At 41.7% G+C, this 24,444-nt stretch overlaps 1 protein-coding gene across 4 annotated transcripts in view; it reads left to right on the top strand.

Moving 5' to 3' along the window:
- The window catches only part of INO80 (INO80 complex ATPase subunit), a 137,070-nt gene that overhangs the window by 62,985 nt on the left and 49,641 nt on the right, over positions 1 to 24,444 (top strand). For all 4 annotated transcript variants that reach the window (XM_510320.6, XM_016927958.4, XM_054667384.2 and 1 more), the window contains 5 exons: positions 3,125 to 3,292; positions 3,807 to 3,940; positions 4,952 to 5,016; positions 5,726 to 5,819; positions 8,189 to 8,360. In XM_510320.6, the coding sequence (XP_510320.2) occupies positions 3,125 to 3,292; positions 3,807 to 3,940; positions 4,952 to 5,016; positions 5,726 to 5,819; positions 8,189 to 8,360 (633 nt within the window). The remainder of the gene's footprint in view (positions 1 to 3,124; positions 3,293 to 3,806; positions 3,941 to 4,951; positions 5,017 to 5,725; positions 5,820 to 8,188; positions 8,361 to 24,444) is intronic.

Raw genomic sequence — 24,444 nt, 5'->3', positions numbered from 1 at the left:
TACTCGGGAGGCTGAGGCAGGAGAATGGCATGAATCTGGGAGGCGGAGCTTGCAGTGAGCCAAAATTGTGCCACTGCACTCCAGCCTGGGCGACAAAGCGAATGTCTGTCTCAAAAAAAAAAATGTCAGAATAAGGATACAAGCAAGGTCCATACATAGCATTTGGATGGTCTGTCTGTCAGCATCTGGTTTGTTGTTTCTTTTGAGGCAGGTTCTTACTCCTTCAGCCACACTGGAGTGCAGTGACACAATCTTGGCTTACTGTTGCCTTGACCACCTGGGCTCCAGTGATCCTCCCCCGTCAGCCTCCCAAGTAGCTGGGACTACAGGTGTGTGCCACAACACCTGGCTAATTTTTGTATTTTTTTTTTTTTTTTGTAGCGACCAGTTTTGCCATGTTGCCCATGCTGGTCTCAAACTGAGTTCAAAGGATTCACCCGCCTGGGCCTCTGAAAGTGCTAGGATTACAGGTGTGAGCCACTGTGCCCGACCTCTTAGTATCTTTTAATCTCTCCCTCTGTTTTTTTCCCCTTGTATTTTTTTTTTTTTTTTTGTAAGACAAGGGCTTGCTCTGTCACCCATGGTGGAATGCAGTGGTGCAATCACGGCTCACTTCAGCTTTGACCTCCTTGGCTCAAGCAGTCCTCCCACCTCAGCTTCCCTAGTAGCTGGGTCTACAGGTGTACACCACCACACCTGGCTAATTTTTCATTTTTTTCTAGAGACAGGATCTTGCTATGTTGCCCAGACTAGTCTTGAACTCCTGGACTCCAGCAATCCTCCCACCTCAACCTCCCAGAGTGCTAGGACTATAAGCATGAGCCACCGTGCTGGACTTAAAAAATCAGGGATTGTATGTATATCCTCTTCAAAGAGAGGAGTAGAACTGTACCTTTATTTAGTCTTTTTTTCTCAAAATCTTGATGGGCAGTTTTTTGAAATTGGCTGATTTTAGCTAATAAATAGCAATGTCACATAGATACAACTGAGAGAAGGAAAACATTTTATTTAAAAAATGAATCCCTAATGCATTTATATTTAAAGGGTCATGTAAACAATAGTTCATCGTTTAAAATTTTTTTTTTTGGGGGACTGGATTTTTTACTCTGTCACCCAGGCTGGAATGCAGTAGCATGATCATGGCTAACTGCAGCCTCATACTCTAGGGTTCATGGGATCCCCCCACCTCAGCCTCCCTAGTAGATGGTACTATAGGTGCACACCACCATGCCTGGCTAATTTTTTATTTTTTATTTTTTTGAGACTGAGTCTTGCTCTGTCGACCGGGCTGGAGTGCAGTGGCGCGATCTCAGCTCACTGCAACCTCCGCCTGCCAGGTTCAAGCGACTCGCCTGCCTCAGCCTCCCTAGTAGCTGGGACTACAGGTGTGTACCACTAACGCCCAGCTAATTTTTGTATTTTTAGTAGAGATGAGGTTTCACCATGTTGGTTGGCCAGGATGGTCTCCATCTCTTGACTTCGTGATCCACCCACCTCGGCCTCCCAAAGTGCTGGGATTATAGGCGTGAGCCACTATGCCCAGCCCTAATTTTTTATTTTTTAATTTTTATAGAGTCAGGGTCTCACTATGTTGCCCAGGCTGGTCTCAGAACTCCTGGGCTCAAGCGATTCTCCTGCCTTGGCCTCCCAAAGTGCTGGGATTGCAGGTGTGAGTCAGTGCACCCAGCTAGTTCATGATTGTTGTTTAGTGCTACATAGAGAGGTGATCTGAAGATCTAGTATGGTTCCTAACCACTGTGTATAGTATGTGTTTCTTAAACATCATTTAGTGTTTCCTATCTTACTATAGTTTTGCTAGGGAAGGTTAGAGAAGGCATTAAAGCAAAGATGACATGTGAGCTAGGTTTCAAATGATGAGTTGGCATTTACTAGGAAAATATGGTGGGAATGGGGGGCTAGGCAACAAGGGCAGCGTGAGCAAAGATAGAGTAACATCGAAATATGCAGCCTGTTTTGGCTAATTTTCAGATCATTGTGGCTAAGTGGTATGTGAGGAGGTTATGATGATGAGAAACTCAGACAGTAAGGTAGGTTTGATTATGGGAGAACTTTCTTTTTTTTTTTGTTTTTTTTTTTTGAGATGGAGTCTCATTCTGTCACCCAGGCTGGAGTGCAATGGTGCAATCTCGGCTCACTGCAACCTCTGCCTCCCAGGTTCAAGTGATTCTCCTGCCTCAGCCTCCTGAGTAGCTGGGATTAGAGGCACATGGTACCACACCCTGCTAATTTTTGTATTTAGTAGAGATGGGGTTTCACTATGTTGGCCAGGCTGGTCTTGAACTCCTGACCTGTGATCTGCCTGCCTCGGCCTCCCAAAGTGCTGGGATTACAGGCGTGAGCCACTGCGTCCGGCCTGATTATTGGAGGCTTTCTTTGCTGAGATGAGAAGTTTCAACATTTTACTTTAGGCAAAAATGCACATTGAAGATTTTTCAGCAGTTGAATTCCTTTATAAGCTATATGTGGAAAGTATATCACAACCGGAAGAAACTGGAGGCAGGAAGACCACAAAATATTATCAGTCTATACTATATCAGATGAGGGCCAGCAGTAGGGCAATGGGTATGGTTAGAAAAGGTGGTAGATTTCCAAGCTGAATTGAAGGATTTAGGAAATACTAGAACATGAGGTGTGAGAGAGCATTCAGAGGTGAGTTAAGTTTGTCTTTCCCAACTGAAGGAATGGTAATGCTGTTAACCAATTTAGTAAATTGTGGAAAAGAGAACTGTTTTTCTGACACATCACATATGTAATTGCTGCAGACTGAGTGGTACTCTTAGAGTTAGTAGTTGCAGGTACTGGCCTGGGTTATGTTTGGGAATGTACTTTTGTATGTTACTGTGATGGGTGTTAGTTGGCACAGTTAGAAATGGAAGAAATTGCCCAGGGAAAGCAAATGGAATGAGTGATGAAGAGAAGAGGGCCAAGGAATATACATTTTTTTCTGAATGATTGTCCACATTCACAGGTTTATAGAGATACTGAGTTCACATATGTTTATTCTCAATCATAGTATGGTTTGTGTGTGTTTTCAACTTTAAGCTGATGCTGAATTTTCTTAAAAACTACTTTTCCAAATATAAATGTTCTTATTGATTTTTAGATTGAGATTCTAATGTATTGCCAACTGACCAGCCGACAGAAGCTGCTATATCAGGCACTAAAGAACAAAATTTCCATTGAGGATTTATTGCAGTCTTCTATGGGCTCTACCCAACAAGCACAGAACACCACCAGCAGCCTCATGAATCTGGTCATGCAGTTTAGGAAGGTAAGAGCTTACGTCAGTTGCCTTGAAGTTTTGTTTTTTGTTTTTTGAGATAGAATTGTCTTGCTCTGTTGCCCAGGCTGGAGTGCAATGGCGTGATTTCGGCTCACTGCAACCTCTGGCTCCCAGGTTCAGGCAATTCTCCTGCCTCAGCCTCCCAAGGAGCTGAGACTACAGGAGCCTGCCACCACGCCTGGCTAATTTTTGTATTTTTAGTAGAGATGAGGCTTCCCCATGTTGGTCAGGCTGCTCTCAAACTCTTGGCCTCAAGGGATCCACCCGCCTCGGCCTCCCAAAGTGCTGGGTGAGCCACTGCTCCTGGTCTTGAAGTTGTCTTTATTAACCTTTTCCAAGAAAAACAGTCTATCCTTGATGCCAGATAAGCAAAGGCTATTAATGAGATGAAAATGGGAAAGTATCCATTCCCAAAGGTAAACATTTGGGATTTGGGATCCCCTGTCATTACGTATGATGTCTGCATGTGGTAATATTGTCTTACCATTTCCCTTCCTTTTAGGTGTGTAATCACCCGGAGTTATTTGAACGACAAGAAACTTGGTCTCCATTTCATATTTCCCTAAAGCCATACCACATTTCAAAGTTTATCTACCGTCATGGACAGATCAGGGTCTTCAATCATTCACGAGACAGGTAGGGAAGTATTACTATCTGTTCACTATTAGTGTTTTATAATTTACAGTTTTATGGCTTAGTAGATAAATTTAGTGGAGAGAATATGAGTTCCCAGCAATGAGGCATTTAAGCAAAGGGTGGACAACTATTTGTTGAGGGATCTTATGGAAGGAATTTGAGCACTGTTAAAACTTCAGCTAGGTGGCCTTAAAGGCCCTAGTCACTTCTGGTTCTTCTTTGAATCAGGAATGTGCACCGATTTGTAAATATGTACTTGCAGCAAGTATGCATATCTATGCCCCATTGCTGAAATGGGTTTGTGGTGGCTTACTTTACATTTGGAATTGCACTTGTGGGTGAACTGATTGTATTGTAAGTTAATCAAATTTACCTTTTTCTCAGAGTCAGCAACGATAAATTTAGTAAAGTTTGAAGTGGTTGTTAAGGTAATGCACTAGAGACGACTTCCATTCAGAAAATAGATGTGTGGTCCATTCCACACCTGTGAGTTAGTATGGCCCTGGCTTCTGAATTTTTAAACAAGTTCCCAGAGGTTTCTGCTGCATATCAACATTTGAGAACCATGGATTTAGAAAGCTGTTTTATAGAGAAACTCATCACCAATATTTAGTTTAATGAAACTGAAATTGAAACACATTTCTTGGATTTTACTTCATGAGTTATTTGTAGCTCCAGGTTAATATTTAACTTGAGCTGGGAGGAAAAGGCCAGAGCTGTATTGCCTTTTGTTTAATATGGTATATGATACCTTAGGGCACTAGAATTGTGATTCTCTGAAATAAAATGAGACTACTTTTAATTTGTATTATCTTCTTACACTTTCACTAAATATTTTGTATTTTTTTAAATGTATGCTATGATTTTTGCCTGGTAATATGGCAAGAAACTTCTTAAAAGTGAAACAGTTTCAAAACTAAAAGGTTTTACTTGCTATGGAACCTCTAGTCTAGTTAACTTTCCATTAATTTATGTTTGGGTTTGGATTTATTTTATTTACTTACTTTGCAGGTGGTTAAGGGTTCTTTCTCCATTTGCACCAGACTATATCCAACAGTCTCTCTTTCACAGAAAAGGTAGGTGTTTTGATCTTTGGGAAAGTAGGTTTGTCAGGGTTTTACCAGGATGCTCTTTGTTTTGCTGAGAGACTGATTTAGAACGAGTATTAGTTTTGCCTATATGGTAGGCCCTTATTTATAAAATCTTGATAAGATTTAATTAAGGAAATTAGTTATCTTTATAGGCTCTGTGATTTGTAGCTATGAGAGGAAAAAGTAGAAAATAGTATTATTGACTTTCCATCTTTATTTTATACCTGCCTTTCAAGAATTTCTTGCCCTTGAAACTTGACAAAGTCGGTGCTGGACTGTCTCATTAATGAGACTTCCTTCCGTCTTAGCGTAAGGAAAAGAAGCTACTCAGCTTTGCTCATTGTCCAAAATATTAAGGCCAAGGTTCAGAACCTTTCACCTCTGTCCTGTCCTTTTCTTTTTCCTAGCATTGGACAAAGAGAAGGCATTTAGGCAAGCATCCAAAAATCCCAAAGGTAACGTAGGAGCCATCTCTAGTCTGGTCCATATATATATGCCATATCTCATAGGCCTGCCTCTCTTATCTGTAATTGTAGTATAAAGGTGTGGCACCCTAACTTGCACCAAAGTGGCTAGATCAGAACCTTTAGAATAGTGTTTTGTTCTTAAGTCAAAACTCAGCAGTTGAGCAGGCTTTAACTGAGCATCGTCTCTTGGTTTGCTGTTGGGTTTCAAATTGTCTTTTATATTTCAGGTATTAATGAAGAAAGCTGTTTCTCTTTCCTTCGCTTTATTGATATATCTCCAGCAGAAATGGCAAACCTTATGCTTCAGGGACTTTTGGCCAGGTGAGAGGTTTGCTTATTGCTTGATAAGAGGCCAGTTGGGAATAAATGGGATAGATATTGAATACTGTGGAATTAAATATTTAATACGATATCATCTTAGAGAACTTGTCATTAATTTTCTTTTGTTAAGAATAAAGTTTGTAGGCTGGGCACGGTGACTCATGCCTGTAATCCCAACACTTTGGGAGGCCGAGGCGGGTGGATCACCTGAGGTCGGCAGTTCAAGACCAGCCTGACCAACATGGAGAAACCCCATCTCTGAAAAATACAAAAGTAGCCAGACATGGTGGTGCATGCCTGTAATTCCAGCTACTCGGGAGGCTGAGGCAGGAGAATTGCTTGAACCTGGGAAGTGGAGGTTGCCGTGAGCTGAGATCATGCCATTGCACTCCAGCCTGGATCAGTTGAGGCCAGCCTGGATCAATTGAGGCAACAAGTTCAAAACTCCGTCTCAAGAAAAAAAATATATATATAGTACAGTTTGTTGACCAGACCCAGGCGCAGTGGCTCACACCTGTAATCCCAGCACTTTGGGAGGCCAAGGTGGGTGGATCACTTAAGGTCAGGAGTTCAAGACCAGCCTGGCTAACATGGTGAAACCCCATTTCTACCAAAAATACAAAAATTAGCTGGGTGTGGTGGTACACCACTGTAGTCCCAGCTACTCGGGAGGCCGAGGCAGGAGAATTGCTTGAACCCAGGAGGCGGAGATGGCAGTGAGTCAAGATCGCTCCACTGCGCTCCCACCTGGACAACAGAATGAGACTCGGTCTCAAAACAGAACAAAACAAACAAAAAGACTGTAATTTGTTATTCATAAGTGAATTGTACCTTTCTTTTGCTCATTTAGTAATTGTATGATGCTTCATAATATATCTTAAATAGGCCAGGCGCAGTGGCTCATGCCTGTAATCCAGCACTTTGGGAGGCCGAGGCAGGTGGGTCACCTGAGGTCAGGAGTTTGAGAGCAGCCTGGCCAACATACTGAAACCCCGTCTGTAATAAAAACACAAAAATTAGCCAGGCATGGTGCCATGCGCCTGTTTCAGCTACTCAGGAGGCCGAGGTGGGAGAATCACTGGAACCCAGGAGGTGGAGGTTGCAGTGAGCCTAGATCATGCCATTGTACCCCAGCCCGGGCAACAGAACAAGAATATATATATATATATATATATATGTGTGTGTGTGTGTATATGTATATATATGTGTGTGTATATATATGTATATGTGTATATATATATATGTATACGCACACAGAGACACACACAGACACACACACACCCCTTAAATATAAACTTTAGGCTTTTCTCCCATAATTTCTAGTAAGTCTTGTTTTACTTGTTTCTACAGGGCAAACGGAGGCTGGTGATTCATTTAGTTAGTGATTGCAGCATAGCCTGCCTCAAGTGTTCTGGGAAGTTTAATTCTCTGTTCTTTGGTATAATGGTTCTCACTGATTTTATTACTTTTGATTTATGTAATTAGAAATGGTTATCTCCTTAATATGAAGGAATTTTTTTTTTTCCTGAGATGAAGTCTCACTTGGTCACCTAGGTTGGAGTGCAGTGGCTCTATTTTGGCTCACTGCAACCTCCGCTTCCTGGGTTCAAGTTATTCTCCTGCTTCAGCCTCCCAAGTAGCTGGGATTACAGGCGTGCACAACCACGCCTGGCTAATTTTTTGTATTTTTTGTTTTTGGTAGAGGTGAGGTTTCACCATGTTGGCCAGGCTGTTCCCGAACTCCTGGCCTCAATTGATCTGCCTGTCTCATTCTCCCAAAGTGCTGGGATTAAAGGTGTGAGCCACTGTGCCCGGCCAAGGTGAATTTTTTTTTTTTTTTTTTTTTTTTTGAGACAGAGTCTCGCTCTGTCGCCCAGGCTGTTGTACAATGGGGCAATCTCGGCTCACTGCAGTCTCCATCTCCCGGGTTCAAGCGATTCTCATGCCTCAGCCTCCCAAGTAGCTGGTATTACAGGTGCCTGACACCACGCCCTTTTTTAGTTTTAGTAGAGACTGTATTTTGCCATCTAGGTCAGCCTGGTCTCAAAACTCCTGACCTCAGATGTTCCACCTGCCTCGGCCTCCCAAAGTGTTGAAATTACAGGCGTGAGCCACTGTGCCTTGCAAATTTTTTTAAATACTGATAGGAGCTTTGCGGAGGATTTTAGTTTTCATAGTAGCAAACCATGTAATGCAAAATAATTTATCTGAAAGTAGGAAAGTAGGAAAGAACTGTTTCTAAAATGATAAAGATTTACAAAAGAGTCATGTTAATGAGAGACAATCCTTGGATCATTCCTTGCTGCTATGAACGACCCTCAAACCTCCATGGAGCACTGAATAAGCGTGTCTGCTGTGGTTTGTTTCAGATGGTTAGCTCTTTTCCTGTCTCTGAAAGCCTCCTACAGGCTCCATCAGCTACGCTCCTGGGGAGCGCCAGAAGGGGAGAGCCACCAGAGATATCTGAGGAACAAGGATTTCCTTCTTGGGGTTAATTTTCCACTCTCCTTTCCAAACCTTTGCAGCTGCCCTTTGTTAAAGGTAAGCAATTATTTGAGCATAAATTACCTACTTAGTATCTTCTTTCCTTTTCCTTGAATCAGTAAAAATAATAGTAAAGTAAATGAAGGCCTGAGAGAACCAAAAAGTTCCCAGAGGAGTGGGCGGTGCAGCGTATTGAGTTCTAACTTAATTTACACTTTGTATATATATTTTTGAGTGTATTTATATTTTCAAAATGTTTTTTTTACGATACTGTGAAGTACACAGATCTTAAGTGTACAGCTCTGTGAATTTATATATGTGTATACACTTGTGTAACAACCACCTAGATCAATATATAGAACACTTCCAGCTCCCTCATGCTCCTTTCCATTTAGTAGCTCTACTTTAGAAAAAGACAAACCAACAATTAAAGGTAATTGCCATATTCTACTTCTGTCACCGTATATTATTTTTGCCTGTTTGTGAACTTTATATAAATGGAATTATCTTGTATGTACTCTTTTGTAACTGGGATTTTTCACTCAGTATTGTTTATGAGATTTGTCCATGTCGTATATAGCATTCTTTTTTTATGGCTATGAAGTATTACATTGTCTGAATGGACCATAATTTATTAATCTGTTCTACTGTGGTAGATATTTTGGTTGTTTCCAGTTCTAGGCTATTATGAATAAAACCCCTATGCACATTTTTCTACATGTTATTTGATGAATGCAAACACTCCTTTCTTTGGTGTTTATATCCAGGAATGGAATTGCTACACTGTCAAGTATAACCCTGTTTAGATTTAGTAGCTTTTGCCAAACGTTTTTCTAAAATAGTTTTATAAATTTACATTTGCACCTACGGTATCTGAGATTTGCTATTATTCAGCATCCTCCACTACACCTGGGAATGGCAGTCTGTTTTGTTTTGTTTTGTTGTGTGACTCCTTATGAATAATCATTCCTTACAGTTTTAATTATTTTTGTGAATGTGTAGTGGCATCTCGTGATCTTGAATTATATTTCCATGAAAAGTAATCATGTTGTGTACAGTTTCATATAATTCTTGGCCCTTACAGAATAGTAGGTGACAAAGAAGGTGAAAGAAGGTGACAGGAACTGAAGTTATAGATGTAGGTCCAGGTCATATGGAACCTCATAAGAATTGCTGAGGGTTTGGAATTTATTCTGAGTGAAATGAGTAATACTAGAGAGTTTTGAGAAGAGGAGTGACAGTTCTTTGTTATAGTCCTTCAGCTAGATTGAAGTTTAGAAACTAGGTCATTTTCCTTATAGCCTATAGAAAATGTTATGGGGTAGTTTGACAGTTACTGTTGTAGAATGAAGGACATTCTTTGGCTAGCTCATTCAGTATTTGCCCCCTGTACACTGAAAAGCTCACATGATTTCCTTCTCCTATTTTCCCAGTTGGTTTCTTAAGCATTGCTCCATGTAATTTTTGGACTTTGGAGAGGGAATCAGTAATGCAAATTAATGTAATTGGATTCCAGCCTGTTTGGAATAATGCTGTGAGTGGTGGCAGGGTGATTTCCTGCTGGTGAAATATTCCTAGTATGTCTACTGGGAACACTGGTATGTCTGAAGAGTTGCTTAATCTTCTGTAAAGATTAATTCCTTCTCTCAACCCCTAAATTTGGTAATATATGTTACTACTGTAATACATTTTTATCAGTTCTGCTTTTTATACAAAAAGCACCATTCTTCCAAGACATTGTTGTTCCCTGTTATATGGACACCTGCATTTTTCTTAACGCTAGAGATATGCATCACTCATTTGTATTCTTCTCTGTTTTCTGGAAATATTGTAGTATGTTCCAGAGCGTCTGCTTAGTGAGGTCCTTATATCAGTTAGAACTGTCTGAGAAATGCAGATGTGGGTAGTATGCTTTATGGGAAACTGGTCATAAAATATGTTTACCCAGTTGAAAGATTCACTTATATTTACTCATTTTAATTTGCTCTTGTAGTGGTTTAGAGTATACACTGAATTAATGAGCTATTGGGCCACGGGGAGCCGAAAGCTTATATATGTGTGGAGACACTGTTCTGCTTTCAATCTCATCATCCTTATCTCCAACATATGTATGTATATTGAAATACCAACCAAGTAGTGTATTTTGCTAGAGCTTATGGTTCTCATAATTAATGATAAGACTGTCAGCCGGGCGTGGTGGCTCACACCTGTAATCCCAGCACTTTTTGAGTCCGAGGCAGGTGGATCCCTTGAGGTCAGGAGTTCAAGACCAGCCTGGCCAACGTAGTGAAACCCCACATCTACTAAAAATACAAAAATTAGCTGGATGTGGTGGCACACGCCTGTAATCCCAGCTACTCGGGAGGCTGAGGCATGAGAAACTCTTGAACACGGGAGGCTGAGGTTACAGTGAGTGGAGATCGCACCACTGCACTCCAGCCTGGGTGACAGAGCGAGACTCCCTCTCAGAAAAAAGACTGTCAGTTTTAAAAGATCTCTGCTTTCAGGGCCAGGAGTGTTGGCTTGGGCCTGTAATCCTAGCACTTCGGAAGGCCAAGGTGAGAGTATCATTTGAGCCCAGGAGTTCAAGACCAGCCTAGGCAATATAGTGAGACCCCATATCTACTAAAAAATTTTAAAAATTAGGTGGGGCGTGGTGGCTTACCCTTGTAATCCCAGCACTTGGGGAGGACGAGGTGGGCGGATCCCTTGAGGTTAGGAATTCAAGACCAGCTTGGCCAATGGTGAAACCCTGTCTCTATTAAAAATACAAAAACAATTAGCCAGGTGTGGTGGCACATGCCTGTAATCTCAGCTACTCAGGAGCCTGAGGTAGGAGAATCTCTTGAACCCGGAGGCAGAAGTTGCAGTGAGCTGAGATCATGCACCTGCACTCCAGCCTGGGCAACAGAGCAAGATTCTGTCTCAAAAAAAAAAAATTAAAAATTAAAAATTAGCCAAGCATGGTGGTGGGTGCCTGTAGTCCCAGCTACTCAGTAGTCTGAGGCAGGAGAATCCCTTGAACCCAGGATGTCAAGGCTGCAGTGAACCCTGAGTGCACCACTGTACTCCAGCCTCAGTGACAGAGCGAGACCCTGCCTCAAAAAAAAAAAAAAGGAAATCTTTCCTTTCAGCCAAGCAAAATGATCGTTAGATATTATCCACTCTTAAAGGTTAGCCTAGATTCTGAATAAAGAACTAGAAGCCGGCTGGGTGCAGTGGCTCACGCCTGTTAATCCCAGTACTTTGGGAGGCCGAGGCGGGCAGATCACCTGAGGTCAGGAGTTCAAGACCAGCCTGGCCAATGTAGTGAAACCCCGTCTCTACTAAAAAAATACAAAAATTAGCTGGGCATGGCAGTGTGCGCCTGTAATCCCAACTACTAGGGAGGCTGAGGCAGGAGAATTGCTTGAACCCAGGAGGTGGAGGTTGCAATGAGCCAAGATCACGCCATTACACTCCAGCCTGGGGAACAGGAGTAAAACTCCGTCTCAAAGAAAAAAAAAAAAAAAGAACTAGAAGCTCCAGGTGTAACAATTAACAACAATGTAGAGGCTAGGCATCGTGGCTCATTCCCGTAATTCCAGCACTTTGGGAGGCTGAGGCGGGATGATCGCTTGAGCCCAGGAGTTAGAGACCAGCCTGGCCAACATGACAAAACCCCATCTCTACCAAAAAAATACAAAAATTAGCCAAGCATGATGCCGTGTACCTGTAGTTCCAGCTACTTGGGAGGCTGAGGTGGGAGGATTGGAAGGCTGAGGTGGAAGGATCGCCTGAGCCCAGGAGGTTGAGGCTACAATAAACGGTGATCCCACCACTGCACCCTGAGCCTCGGAGGGTGACAGAGTGAGACCCTCTACGTCTTTGCAGGAATGTGGCATTGTCTGTCTCTTCATTTAAACTTTGTTGGGTAGTGGTGTCTTATTATGTCTTTAGTTAAATTTCTCTTGTGAAAATGATATTGAATACCTTTTCTGGTGTTTATTGGCCATTTGGATAATTGCCTTTATGAAATGTTTGTTCAGAATTCTTGTTTATTTTTCTATTGGGCTGACTGTATTTTTCTTATGATTTGTAGTTCTTTGTATATTACAAATATCTTCTACTCTGTAACTTTCTCATTTTCAGTGGTACCTTCCCCTGCCCACCCTTTTTTTTTTGAAACAGGATCTGAATTGTTCTGTTGCCCAGGCTGGAATGCACTGATGCAGTCGTAGCTCAGGATTAGGGTTAGGTTAGGGTTAGGTTTGCTGTGTTGTTCAGGCCGGCCTCGAACTCTGGCCTCAAACAATCCTCCGGCCTCAGCCTCCCAAAGTGCTGGGACTTAGGCATGACCCACTGCACCCAGCCTCAGTGTTGTCTTCTGATGAATAGTGAATAATTTTTGTGTCCTGTTGAAGAACTCTTTGCCTCCAACAAATTCGTGAAGATAATTCTATTTCTCTCCATATCCTGTTTATTGAAAAGACCATTCTTACTGGACTGTAGCATCACTTGTCAAGCAGGTGTCTATATATGTGTTGGTCAGTTTCTGAACTCTGTTCTCTTCCATGAACCCATTTGACTATCCTTGAACCAGTGCTACTCTATCTTAATAAGTACAGCTTCACGGTAAGTCTTGATAACTGGTGCACAGATCCTCTGACTTTGCATTTCTTCTGTATTGTTTTGGCTGTTCTTAGCCCTTCGTGTATTCATGTAAATTTTAGAATTGGCATATAAATTTTATTTTATCATATTTTCTTTCCTTTTTTTTTTGGTAGCAGCAGGGTCTCACTATGTTGTGTCCAGGCTGGTCTTGAACTCCTAGGCTTAAGCAGTTCTCCCACCTTGGTCTCCCAAAGTGCTGCGATCACGGTTGTGAGCCCGTGTGCTCGGCTAAATCTTATTTTAATCTCACCTCTTTTTAGCAGTCTAGGTAGTATAGGTCAGTAGTCCCCAAATGTTTTGATTATGTTCCTCTGTAATAACAACATTCGTACTCTATTTCTCCAATGTCTGTATGCTATTTTGTTTTAAATTATATACATGTATTCACATATTAATATTTACATTGTGAAGTTTACGTGTGCCTACCTTGGAAACCACCGATGTGAGCAGTTTATTTGAGTAGGGAATGGTGATAGAGGGGAGACTCAATGTTTACTACAGAAGATATTCCTGTGTTTTACATGCTGTACATTGTTTTTCAAACTATTTTAAATTATTTGACCTCAAAGGTCCGTGGAGGGCATGGATTTGTATATCGTAAGTGCTTATCGATTGAATGAATCTCCAGTGTAGACTGTGATCTTTGGGAATTGTCTGGTGCTTCTTTTTTCATTGCTCTAGGCTACCTTCAGAACAGCCTTTTCCCAATGTTAGTCCAGTCCAGCAAGGAGAAACATACGTAATTAATGTTGTTTACAAACATATTACTGCGTACCACAGTAGGCAAAGTGTGTTAACAATCATTATCCCTGTGCTGTATTTGGAAGAGTCACTCATGCACATATTGAAAATATACACTCATGCTTATAAACACACACACACACTGAATGTGGTTCAAGATAAGACTTTAAATACTACACAATTAACTGCCTGAGTAATGGTAGATAATGAATGGTAGAGTTCAGAATGGGAGAAGATCACTTTATAGAAATTGTATTGTTAAATTGGATCTAGGCCAGGTGTGGTGTTGGCTCATGCCTTTAATCTCAGTACTTTAGGAGGCTGAGGTGGGAGGATTGCTTGGAGCCAGGAGGCAAGACCAGCCTGGGCAACATAGTGAGACTGTGTCTCTAATTTTGAAAAAGTTGGATTTTGAGTGGTAGAGATTTGGATAGGAGGAACATAATTCCAAGTTAAGGATTTGAGCCAAAATAAAGGACAGTAATGACAGAAAAGTCTAGAAGGGTAAGTTTGGAAAGTCTTTGAATGCCACCCTATGCGGGTTTAGATAATAAGCTTGTTGTCCCAGCCCTATTTGTCTTACTTTCTTCAACAGATGCTTAAAGTTGTATTCCTCGGGGTCAAGTGTTGGTAGCCAATGTGAAGCCATGAGAAGTAGTATTCTGGTAGCAGGTTCAGTAAGGCTGCTAAATTACCAGAGTCATTATATCAAACCAGTTGGGATCTTTGTTATTTGTATTTTATGAAGATTAACCTCAGGGTGTGATATCAGGAAGAATGGAGGCAGCAATCCATGTTAAGGCAGATGTTAAGCAAAAGTTTCAAGTGTCAGGTACTAAAGACCCGATAGCAATGGTTGTAACAGAAAGATTATAGAAAAGGGATCAAGGGACTTTGATCAGTTTGGATATGGATGGGCACTGGAGATGGAAAAATTACTTCAAAAAGCCAGAGTTCAAGAGAGGATCCAGAGGGAATCTTAAGTTCCATATCAAGTTTAAAGCAAAAACTAAAGAGTGAGATTAAGAACTCTTTGATTGTGAGTACAGATTAAAAAGAGAAGGCAGAAGCCCAGTTGTAAGGATTTTTAGGGAGAAAGATCCTGGTTAGGAGGTGTAGAGAATGAGTATTGAAGTGTGACAGTTAAAAAGAAAAAGGTATTTCAGGAGGGGAGTTTGGTTTAAGTGAAAGTTGACTTTTTTAAGAGAAAAGAGTCTTGCAGATTTCACAACGAAAAGGGAAGATGTCGGGTGCAGTAGCTCATGCCTGTAATCCCAGCACTTTGGGAGGCTGAGGTGGGCGGATCACCTGAGGTCAGGAGACCAGCCTGGCAAACATGGCAAAACCCTGTCTCTACTAAAAATTAAAAAAACTAGCCAGGCATGGTGGCCTGTGGCTGTAATCCCAGCTACTACGGAGGCTGAGGCAGGAGAATCACTTGAAAACGGGAGACGAAAGTTGCAGTGAGCTGAGATCATGCCACTGCACTCCAGCCTGGGCGACAAAGCAAGACTCCATCTCAAAAAAAAAAAAAAAAAGAAAGAAAAGGAAAGAGGGGCAAGAGAGGCATTTGGTGGGGGTGCGCAAGTTGGTTAACTATACTTTTTTTTTTGAGACAGGGTCTTACTCTGTCGCCCAGGCTAAAGTGCAGTGGCACAATCTTGGCTCACTGCAACCTCTGCCTCCCGGGTTCAAGTGATTCTCCTGCCTCAGCCTCCTGAGTTGCTGGGACTACAGGCGTGCACCACCACTCCAAGCTAATTTTTGTATTTTTAGTAGAGGTGGGGTTTCGCCATGTGGGCCAGGCTGGTCTCGAACTCCTGGTCTCAAGTGATCCTCTCGCCTCGGCCTTTCAAAGTGCTGGGATTACAGGCGTGAGCCGCCACACCCAGCCCAACTATACTTTTTAATAGGATGAAAAACTCTTGTGAATACTGGCAGGCTGTATAATTAACAGAAAGATATTTCTCTGCCACAAAGAATGTTTTAAAATGTCCAGAAGAACTAACACTAAGCTTAACATTATTTTATTTAATTAATTAATTTTTTTTGAGATGGAGTCTTGCTCTGTTGCCCAGGCTCGAGTGCAGTGGCACGATATTGGCTCACTGCAACCTCTGCCTCCTGGGTTCAAAGTAGTCTCCTGCCTCAGCCTCCCAAGTAGGACTGCAGACATGTGCCAACATGCCCAGCTAATTTTTGTGTTTTTAGTAGAGATGGGGTTTCACCATGTTAGCCAGGCTGATCTCGAACTCCTGACCTCAGGTAGTTTCCCACCTCAGCTTCCCAGAGTGCTGGAATTATAGGCTTGAGCCATCGTGCCCGGCCTTAAGCTTAACATTAAAAAAAAAAAAAAAGTCCTATTAAGTGGTTCTCTTTCTCTCTCTTTTTTGTTCTTTTTTCTTCAAGTGAGAAATCAATCTATTTTTAGTTTTTGTTTTGTTTTGTTTTGTTTTGTTTTTTGAGATAGAGTCTTGCTCTGTCACCCAGGCTGGAGTGCAGTGGAGTGACCTTGGCTCACTGTAACCTCCACCTCCTGGGTTTGAGCGATTCTCTTGCCTCAGCCTCCCGAGTAGCTGGGATTACAGGCATCTGCCACCACACCTGGCTAATTTTTGTATTTTTAGTAGAGAGACGGGGTTTTGCCATATTGGCTAGACTGATCTCAAACTCCTGATCTCAAGTAACCGGCCTGACCTCAAGTAACCGGCCTGCCTCGGCCTCCCAAAGTTCTGGGATTACAGTCGTGAGCCACCGTGCCTGGCTAAAACCAATTTAAATGTTTGGACATTTTATATAATTCATCTTCCCTTTGTGGTCTGGTTATTTTGGGCACTTTTAAGGTTAAATAAGTGTTTGCTGAATGATCTAGTGAATAATGGCACATTATATTAATGCACCAATATTAATATTAATAACAATATTGGTGCATTGGTACTAATCTTTGGAACATGGTATGTATTAATCTGAGGGAATGTCTTCTAGCCTAAAATTAAAAGTACAGTTTTACTCTTAATATTTTAAATAGAATTTTGTGAAGAGCACTAACTTCTAGGGGTTTAGGGAAAGTGGGCAGGATAGGTAATCTGTTTGATCATTCATTGATCTTATTGCACTTAGTTATTTTTGCCCTGCATTTGATCTGAGAACTAGAGGTGACACGTTCCTTGGATAGTAAGGAACACCAGAGAGAAGTGAATCTATAGAAACTTGCAATAGAGGTTGCTAATGATCCAACTATGGATTTTAGCCCCTGTAGTAGTAGTTATATAACATGTTATCTTAAAACCTAGAGACTAAAACAATAAACACTTGATATCTCACACTGTTTCTGTTGACTGGGAACTTGGGACCAGCTTAGCTATGTGGTTTTTTTGGGTTTTTTTGTTTTTTTTTTTTTCCGAGAGAGAGTTGCACTCTGTTGCCCAGGCTGGAGTGCAGTGGTGCGATCTCGGCTCACTGCAACTTCCGCCTCCTGGGTTCCAGTGATTCTCCTGCCTCAGCCTCCTTGAGTAGCTGGGATTACAGGTGTGGGCCATCATGCCCAGCTAATTTTATGGGTTTTTTTTTTTTTTAAAGCAGAGATGGGGTTTCACCATGTTGACCAGACTGGTCTCAAACTCCTGGCCTCAAGTGATCTGCCCACCTTGGCCTCCCTGAGTGCTCCAATTACAGGTGTAAGCTAAGGCGCCAGACTTTTTTTTTTTTTTTTTTTTTTGAGACAGAGTCTCACTCTGTCCCCCAGATTGGAGTGCAGTGGTGTGATCTCGGCTCACTGCAACCTCCGCCTCCCAGTTTCACGCCATTCTCCTGCGTCAGCCTCCCGAGTAGCTGGGACTACAGGTGCCCGCCACCACACCCAGCTAATTTTTTGTATTTTTTAATAGAAACGGGGTTTCGCCATGTTGGCCAGGATGGTCTTGATCTCCCAACCTCGTGATCCATCTGCCTCAGCCTCTCAAAGTGCTGGGATTACAGGCATGAGCCACCGCGCCCGGTCTTTTTTTTTTTTTTTTAGAGATGTAGTCTTGCTTTGTCACCCAGGCAAGAGCGTAGTGGTATAGTCATGGCTCACTACAACCTCCACCTTTGGGGCTCAAGCAGTCCTCCCACCTCAGCCTCTCAAGTAGCTGGGATTACAGGCAGGTGCCACTACACCCAGCTAATTTTTGGATTTTGGCCTCAAGGGATTCCCCTGCCTCAGCCTCCCAGAGTGCTAGGATTAGGTGTGAGCCATCACACCTGGCCAAGGAATTTGTAGCCGTATAAAACTACCACAGCCCCTTATTTCCATGCTGATCCCATTTTATCAGATATTTCATTATGAAATTTGTTTTGGATTTCCTGTTCTGAGATTCTGGCTTAGACTGTAGATGGTTCTGACTGTAGTACTAGTTCTTAACTAGTTTTTCAACTAGAAAGGATTTTGGACTCTATCCTTGTGCTCTGTTACCCGTGTTTCTTCACAGCAAATGTTAGCTGGGAAAGATAGTAACTATAGTATAATAACAAGGTTTCATTTTCAGCAGGGATTCTTTACTCATAAACTCTTAACTCCTTGTGAGCATTTTTTTTCTTTTCATTGCAAGCTCTGTATTTTCATTTAATTTGCCACATTAGTTCTGATTATGTAACTTTAATTATTTGGAAACATAATGCAGAAGAGAAGCAGTTCTCCAGTGAAGACAAATTATGTTTCAAGGTTTTAATGGAAGAGTATGCAAGTTGAACCCAGATTCCATGTTCCAGATCAGTCTTAAAAAGTTTGGGGTTATTCTTCGGCCAACAAACCTGAGAAGAGACATGGGGAAATGTAAAAGTTGGAAGGGGTCTCATCATTCTTTTTCTTATGAAATTCAAATAATATTTTAGACTAAAGCTCCTTTGGAGCTAACAAGTTAGTTTTAAGTTAATTTCCCCATATTCAGCTTTGTCATCTTAAGGCAGAAAATTTTTCATTCTGTTTCCTTCTACGCCTTCATTTGTTGTATAAAGAGAGTTATTGTTCCTGTAGCCTGTCTCCTAAATACAACTTCCTATCATCAGATCAAGGTAAAGACTTTGTTTTTCTTCCTCTGTGGAGACAGATCAGTGTTCACTTAGCCACATGTTGTCATATTGGTCTTGGTAAGCTGTGTGAGGTCACATACTACCTGAGCCATATTCAGCAGTCTAACCCAGTCCTCCCCTTCTTCTCTTACTCCCCAGGGAAAGGAATGAATCCAAACAGTGAGAAGCTCTCTTCTCCTGACCTCCCCCAACCCCATAATGTGCCTATAAAACCCTTGCACTCACCCACCCTATGGTGAAGATAAAATATGAATTTTTTGTTACAGAATCCAAAGAAGTACCATTCTTGTATTATTAGCTTCAGGATGATATACATAAACATCAAGAAGCTAAGAAGTAGGCTAAGGACACAGATCAGTTGATACTTAGGGGTGTTTTGGATAAAGTTTTGGGTTTTTTTGTTTGTTTTTTGAGACAGAGTCTCGCTCTGTCACCAAGACTGGAGTGCAGTGGCACCATTTCAGCTCACTGCAAGCTCTGCCTCCCAGGTTCACGCCATTCTCCTGCCTCAGCCTCCCGAGAAGCTGGGACTACAGGCGCCTGCCACCACGCCCGGCTAATTTTTTTGTATTTTTTTTTTTAGTAGAGATAGGGTTTCACTGCGTTAGCCAGGATGGTCTCGATCTCCTGACCTCGTGATCCTCCCGCCTCGGCCTCCCAGAGTACTGGGATTACAGGCGTGAGCCACTGCACCCGGCCTAAGTTTGGGGTTTTTAAAAAATCTCTTAATTGATGTGAATACTTTTCAGAGATTTCCTTCTCTTATGTTTGTAGAACAAAAACTAGCATGGCTCCCTGTATTCTACTTAATTTTCTTGTGTTCTACCCTGCATTGCTATTAAGAATTTCAGGAAGGAATAGATTTGGGTCAGAACTTTCACACACCTTCCCTGCACACTGTGGTACCTCTGGCCAGAGTTATTTTCTTACACTGTTTTGCAGTGGATAAAGAGTGTGATTTTGTTTGTTTGTTTGTTTTGAGACAGGGTCTCACTCTGTCTCTCTACTCAAGGAGGCTGAGGTGGGAGGATCACTTGAGTCCAGGAATTTGAGATTACAGTGAGCTATGATCACACTACTGCACCCCAGCCTGGGTAACGTGATTGTGTCTCCAAAAAAAAAAAAAATTCTGATTCAGGCAGCAGAGATAGAAAAATAAAATTTTATTTTGCTTAGAAGAATAAAGACAAAAAAGAGAGCCTGTCGTAAATATGCCATTTAGTTATCTTTCTTGGGGCAGAACAGATTTGAGTCTATTCCAATTAAATGTCATGTTAAAAATTAAAAATGATGGTTGGCAGACACAGAGTACAGTACCAGTATTGATTCTGTCTCCTGTCTGTCTCATTGAAACTGTTGTCATGGTAATGGTCTACTTATGCATAGTATGTGCTGAAAGTTTTTTTGTTTTGTTTTGTTTTTTTTGTTGAGACGGAGTCTCTGTCACCCAGGCTGGAGTGCAATGGTGTGGTCTTGGCTCACTGCAACCTCCGCCTCCCGGGTTCAAGTGATTCTCCTGCCTCAGCCTCCTGAGTAGCTGGGACTATAGGCGCATCACCACCCCTGGCTAATTTTTGTGTTTGTAGTAGAGATGGGGTTTCATTATGTTGGCCAGGCTGGTTTCGAACTCCTGACCTCGTGATCCGCCCTCCTCAGCCGCCCAGAGTGCTGGGATTACAGGCATGAGCCACCACGCCTGGCCTGAACATTTTATATACTCTACAGTTCTAGTGAGTCAAGTGACTCCTAAAAATTGGGGGCATTTCAGATTTTGCAATTTAAAATACACAAAGGTTCTAAACATAGAGTTCTTTTGAAAAGAGTGGCATATGTTGAAGTTTTAAACACTATTCTGTATTAAATCCTTAAGAGTTTTTTGACGGGCTATTGATTGAAGATTTCACCCCCCAAACAGGAAGTTTTCAAAAACTCTTCCACTAAATGTTAGTTTTCAGCTACAGTACCTGTATCTATACCATCATTTCCTGAGATCATGAGTGCTGCAAATGCCCCTTATGGAAAGCTCTGGGATACTATTGTGTTTCTCTGCATTAATTTTCCCTCTTTTTGTTTGGATGCTTAAAATATCCATGGAAATAGAATCCATGTAATCTAAGAGCTGATTTATCAACACTGTGCTGTTTCATTTAAAGTGAAACTTTTTCCTCTGTATCTAAATTTGACATGCTCTTTAAGAAAAGATGTAGAAAGCTAATTTTGAGTACTGGAGACCTAAATTTTTAACATAAGCATTTTTAATTTTAAATAAAACATGTAGTGCAAAGCATGACCTCTTATTAAATGAGTAAGTCTAGGTCTGAGGGAAAAACATCGGTGTGTTTTCTGTGCTGTGCTGTGCTGTGCTGTGCTGTGGCAAGGAGTATGCAGCTATGGAGCCTGTCATCCTGGCCTGCTTATTTTCACTTGAGACTTTTGTATGGTGCGAAAAGAGTCTTTAGAAAAGGCTGACTTCACTACTGTGTGCATATTATAGTCCTGGCGGCAAGATGCACACATCTGCCAGTGCTTCCGGGGTAATGAGACATTCAAGAGCATGAGAAAGGGACAGAAGAATAGCAAAAGCTGTGACCACGTGAAAACCAAGTCAAATTCCCCATAGTATGGCATTCTCCCTCCCTTCCTCCCTTCCTCCCTCCCTTCCTCCCTTCTCCTTCCTCCCTTCCCCTTCCTTCCTTCTCCTTCCTCCCCTCCCTCTCTCCTTCTCTCCCTCCTTCCCTCTCTTTTCCTTCCCCTCCTTTCCTTCTTTCTTTCTCCCTCTTCGCTTCTCTTTCACTTTTCTTCTTTCTTTCTTTCTTTCATGACCAAGTTAGACTAAAGAAGTAATGAACAAACTTTCTTTTCTATCTACAATATTGCTTAAGGTATTCTTTGTATTCTTCCATGTCAGGCATACATTTTTCTATATCTAGCAATGTCTAGCAGTTCATGTTGCTACATGAAGGGAAATTGGATAGTGTGGTGGTACCAAGGTTCACATATACTAAACCAGATTTGATGGAACTAATGTTAAGAGAAAAGAATCTAGAAAAGTATATATTGGGTAAAACATTCTAGGGGTAGTCAGGGTTTCTCTAAAGTTGAGGCTATATGTTGAGCATTTTGAACATAGTTATTATTTTTTAAAACCTGGAATCAGAAAGCTATACATCACCTTGACTTAGCAACTTCAGTGAGAATACTATTTTAACCCAGCTCTTAAAAAAATAAGTGAATGAGCCAGGCACGGTGGCTCATGCCTGTAATCCCAGCACTTTGGGAGGCCAAGGTGGATGGATCATGAGGTCAGGAGTTTGAGACCAGCCGGGCCAATATGGTGAAACCCCATCTCTACTGGAAATACAAAAATTATCCAGGTGTGGTGGCGCACACCTGTAATCCCAGCTACTCGGGAGGCTGAGGCAGGAGAATTGATTGAACCCTGGAGGCAGAGGCTGCAGTGAGATAAGATCACACCACTGTACTCCAGCCTGGGCTACAGAGCGAGACTCTGTCTCCAAAAGAAATAAAATAAAATAAGTGAATGTTGGCCAGGTGTGGTGGCTCATGCCTATAATCCCAGCACTTTGGGAGGCTGAGGAGAGGGGATCACTTGTGGTCAGGAGTTCGAGACCAGCCTGGCCAACATGGTGAAACCCCATCACTACTAAAAATACAAAAATTAAAGGCATGGTGGTGCTCACCTGTAGGCCCACCTACTCAGGAGGCTGAGGTGGGAGAATCGCTTGAACCTGGGAAGGCAGAGGTTACAGTGAGCCGAGATCGCACCACTGCACTCCAGCCTGGGTGACAGAGAGAGACTGTGTCCCAAAAATAAAAATAAATGAATGTGTTCTAATTTGGCAATGACCACCCCTGGGAATAGAATTATTGCTAGTCAGACTTTTTCCAGAAAGGTAATAACAAATAATGTGCTTTGTTAAAAGAACTCCTTATGGTGAGTTGTATTCTTTTCTTAGTAATAACTACAGTGCTGAAGAGAAGATAATTGGAGGAAATGTTCATTCTTTTATTTTCCACCTTTATATTATTGGAACAAAGTAAGAAACAGGTTTCTGTTGAATTTTGAATTTTAGAATACTCAAAATGAAGATGAATTAATGCGATACCTGACAGAGACATTATTTAGTGACTGGTCTGTAGAAGTTAGTAAGAATTCAGAAGTCTTTAGGTCAGCTACTGCTGCTGCCTCAGCCATCTGCCCAGGAATGGTCTGATTGACAGTGGATGTCCCAGCTGGCAGCCCCGAACTACTACTTAGCTGGCGGTGATGAGCAGAAGTTGCTAGACTTGTCATCTCTCCTCTCCAGTGAGGGAGCAAGATGGGCTACTGCTGATGTCAGAAATGCACTTTCAGGAAACAAACAAAAAACGTGGCTACATCTTTTTACCTTTTTCCTCCTAATTATTCAGTATTGGAAGAACAGTCTGACACCTAGCCTGCTAATCTTTGTAACGATCCTCATGTTAGACATTCAAGTGATAATGGGCATAAACATGTAGAGAGATAATGAACTTCAACGGAGATGCTACCCAAAATCAAGATGGGAACACAGATGTTATTGAAAAGCTGTCAGAATGTTAAAATTCTTCTTTGGGCAATGACAGGGACCTCAACATTTAGAGAAAAGGCCAAACATATCATAGCTACATGGGCCTAGCAGTATATCAAATGTTGTAAACACTTCTGTAGTCTGTAGTCAGAAACCACCTAAAGACAGCCCAGCTATCCTGGAAAATAGCTGTAGTCTTCAAATTGTTGATGACAGTTATTTAGAAGACGCTGATTGGTTCAGGGAAACAGATAACAGTGCATATGTCGTACTAGACAACTTGAGATCACTGCTTTCAAACTATGAGCCTTAAGAACCCATTTCCTTACAGAGATGTAAGCCCTGTGGAAAATAAAGCTGTATAAGTGGAAGAGCAGGATATGAGCTGAACAAATTATCCTCAGAGTGATTTGGTACTGGTATTATAACTATTATTCTCTTACAGAGGATCCAGGTTGCTGTTCTGATCTTGCAGTTTGTATTCTTGACCTTACAACAATGTATAAATTAGACTGCCTTGTATGTTATCTTCATCTACATGGTTATTTTGGTCATCAACCTGCCTTATTGAGATATCAGTAAAACAAATAAGAATGCAGATCCAAAGATAAAACGAATAACATACCGAAGAAGGAACTTCTGCATTTCTTATATAGAACACCATGTCCCACTGAGGAGTGATTTGTATGTGAACATTTCATACTTAAAATCTTTCATATGACTGGCTGTGACCTGAAGCTGTAACATGAGTTATGAAGTCTGTTAAAATACATTTTTTTTTTTGGGACGGAATTTCACTCTTTCACCCAGCTGGAGTGCAATGGCGCGATCTCAGCTCACTGCAACCTCCGCCTCCTGGGTTCAAACGATTCCCCTGCCTCAGCCTCCTGAGTAGCTGGGATTACAGGCACCCGCCACCATGCTGGCTAATTTCTGTATTTTTAGTAGAGACAGAGTTTCGCCATGTTGGCCAGGCTAGTCTCAAACCCCTGACCTCAGGTGATCACCTAAAGGTGATCCCGGCCTAAAATACATTTTTGATACGGCAACATAAGTGAACAATAAATATATTTTAAATGGTTGTCAGAGGCACTAAAGAGAGAGAA

Source organism: Pan troglodytes, chromosome 16 (assembly GCF_028858775.2).
Source record: "Pan troglodytes isolate AG18354 chromosome 16, NHGRI_mPanTro3-v2.0_pri, whole genome shotgun sequence".
Classification (NCBI taxonomy): domain Eukaryota; kingdom Metazoa; phylum Chordata; class Mammalia; order Primates; family Hominidae; genus Pan; species Pan troglodytes.
The sequence above is the reverse complement of the archived record's forward strand: the minus strand, read 5'-3'. Positions and strand labels throughout refer to the sequence as shown.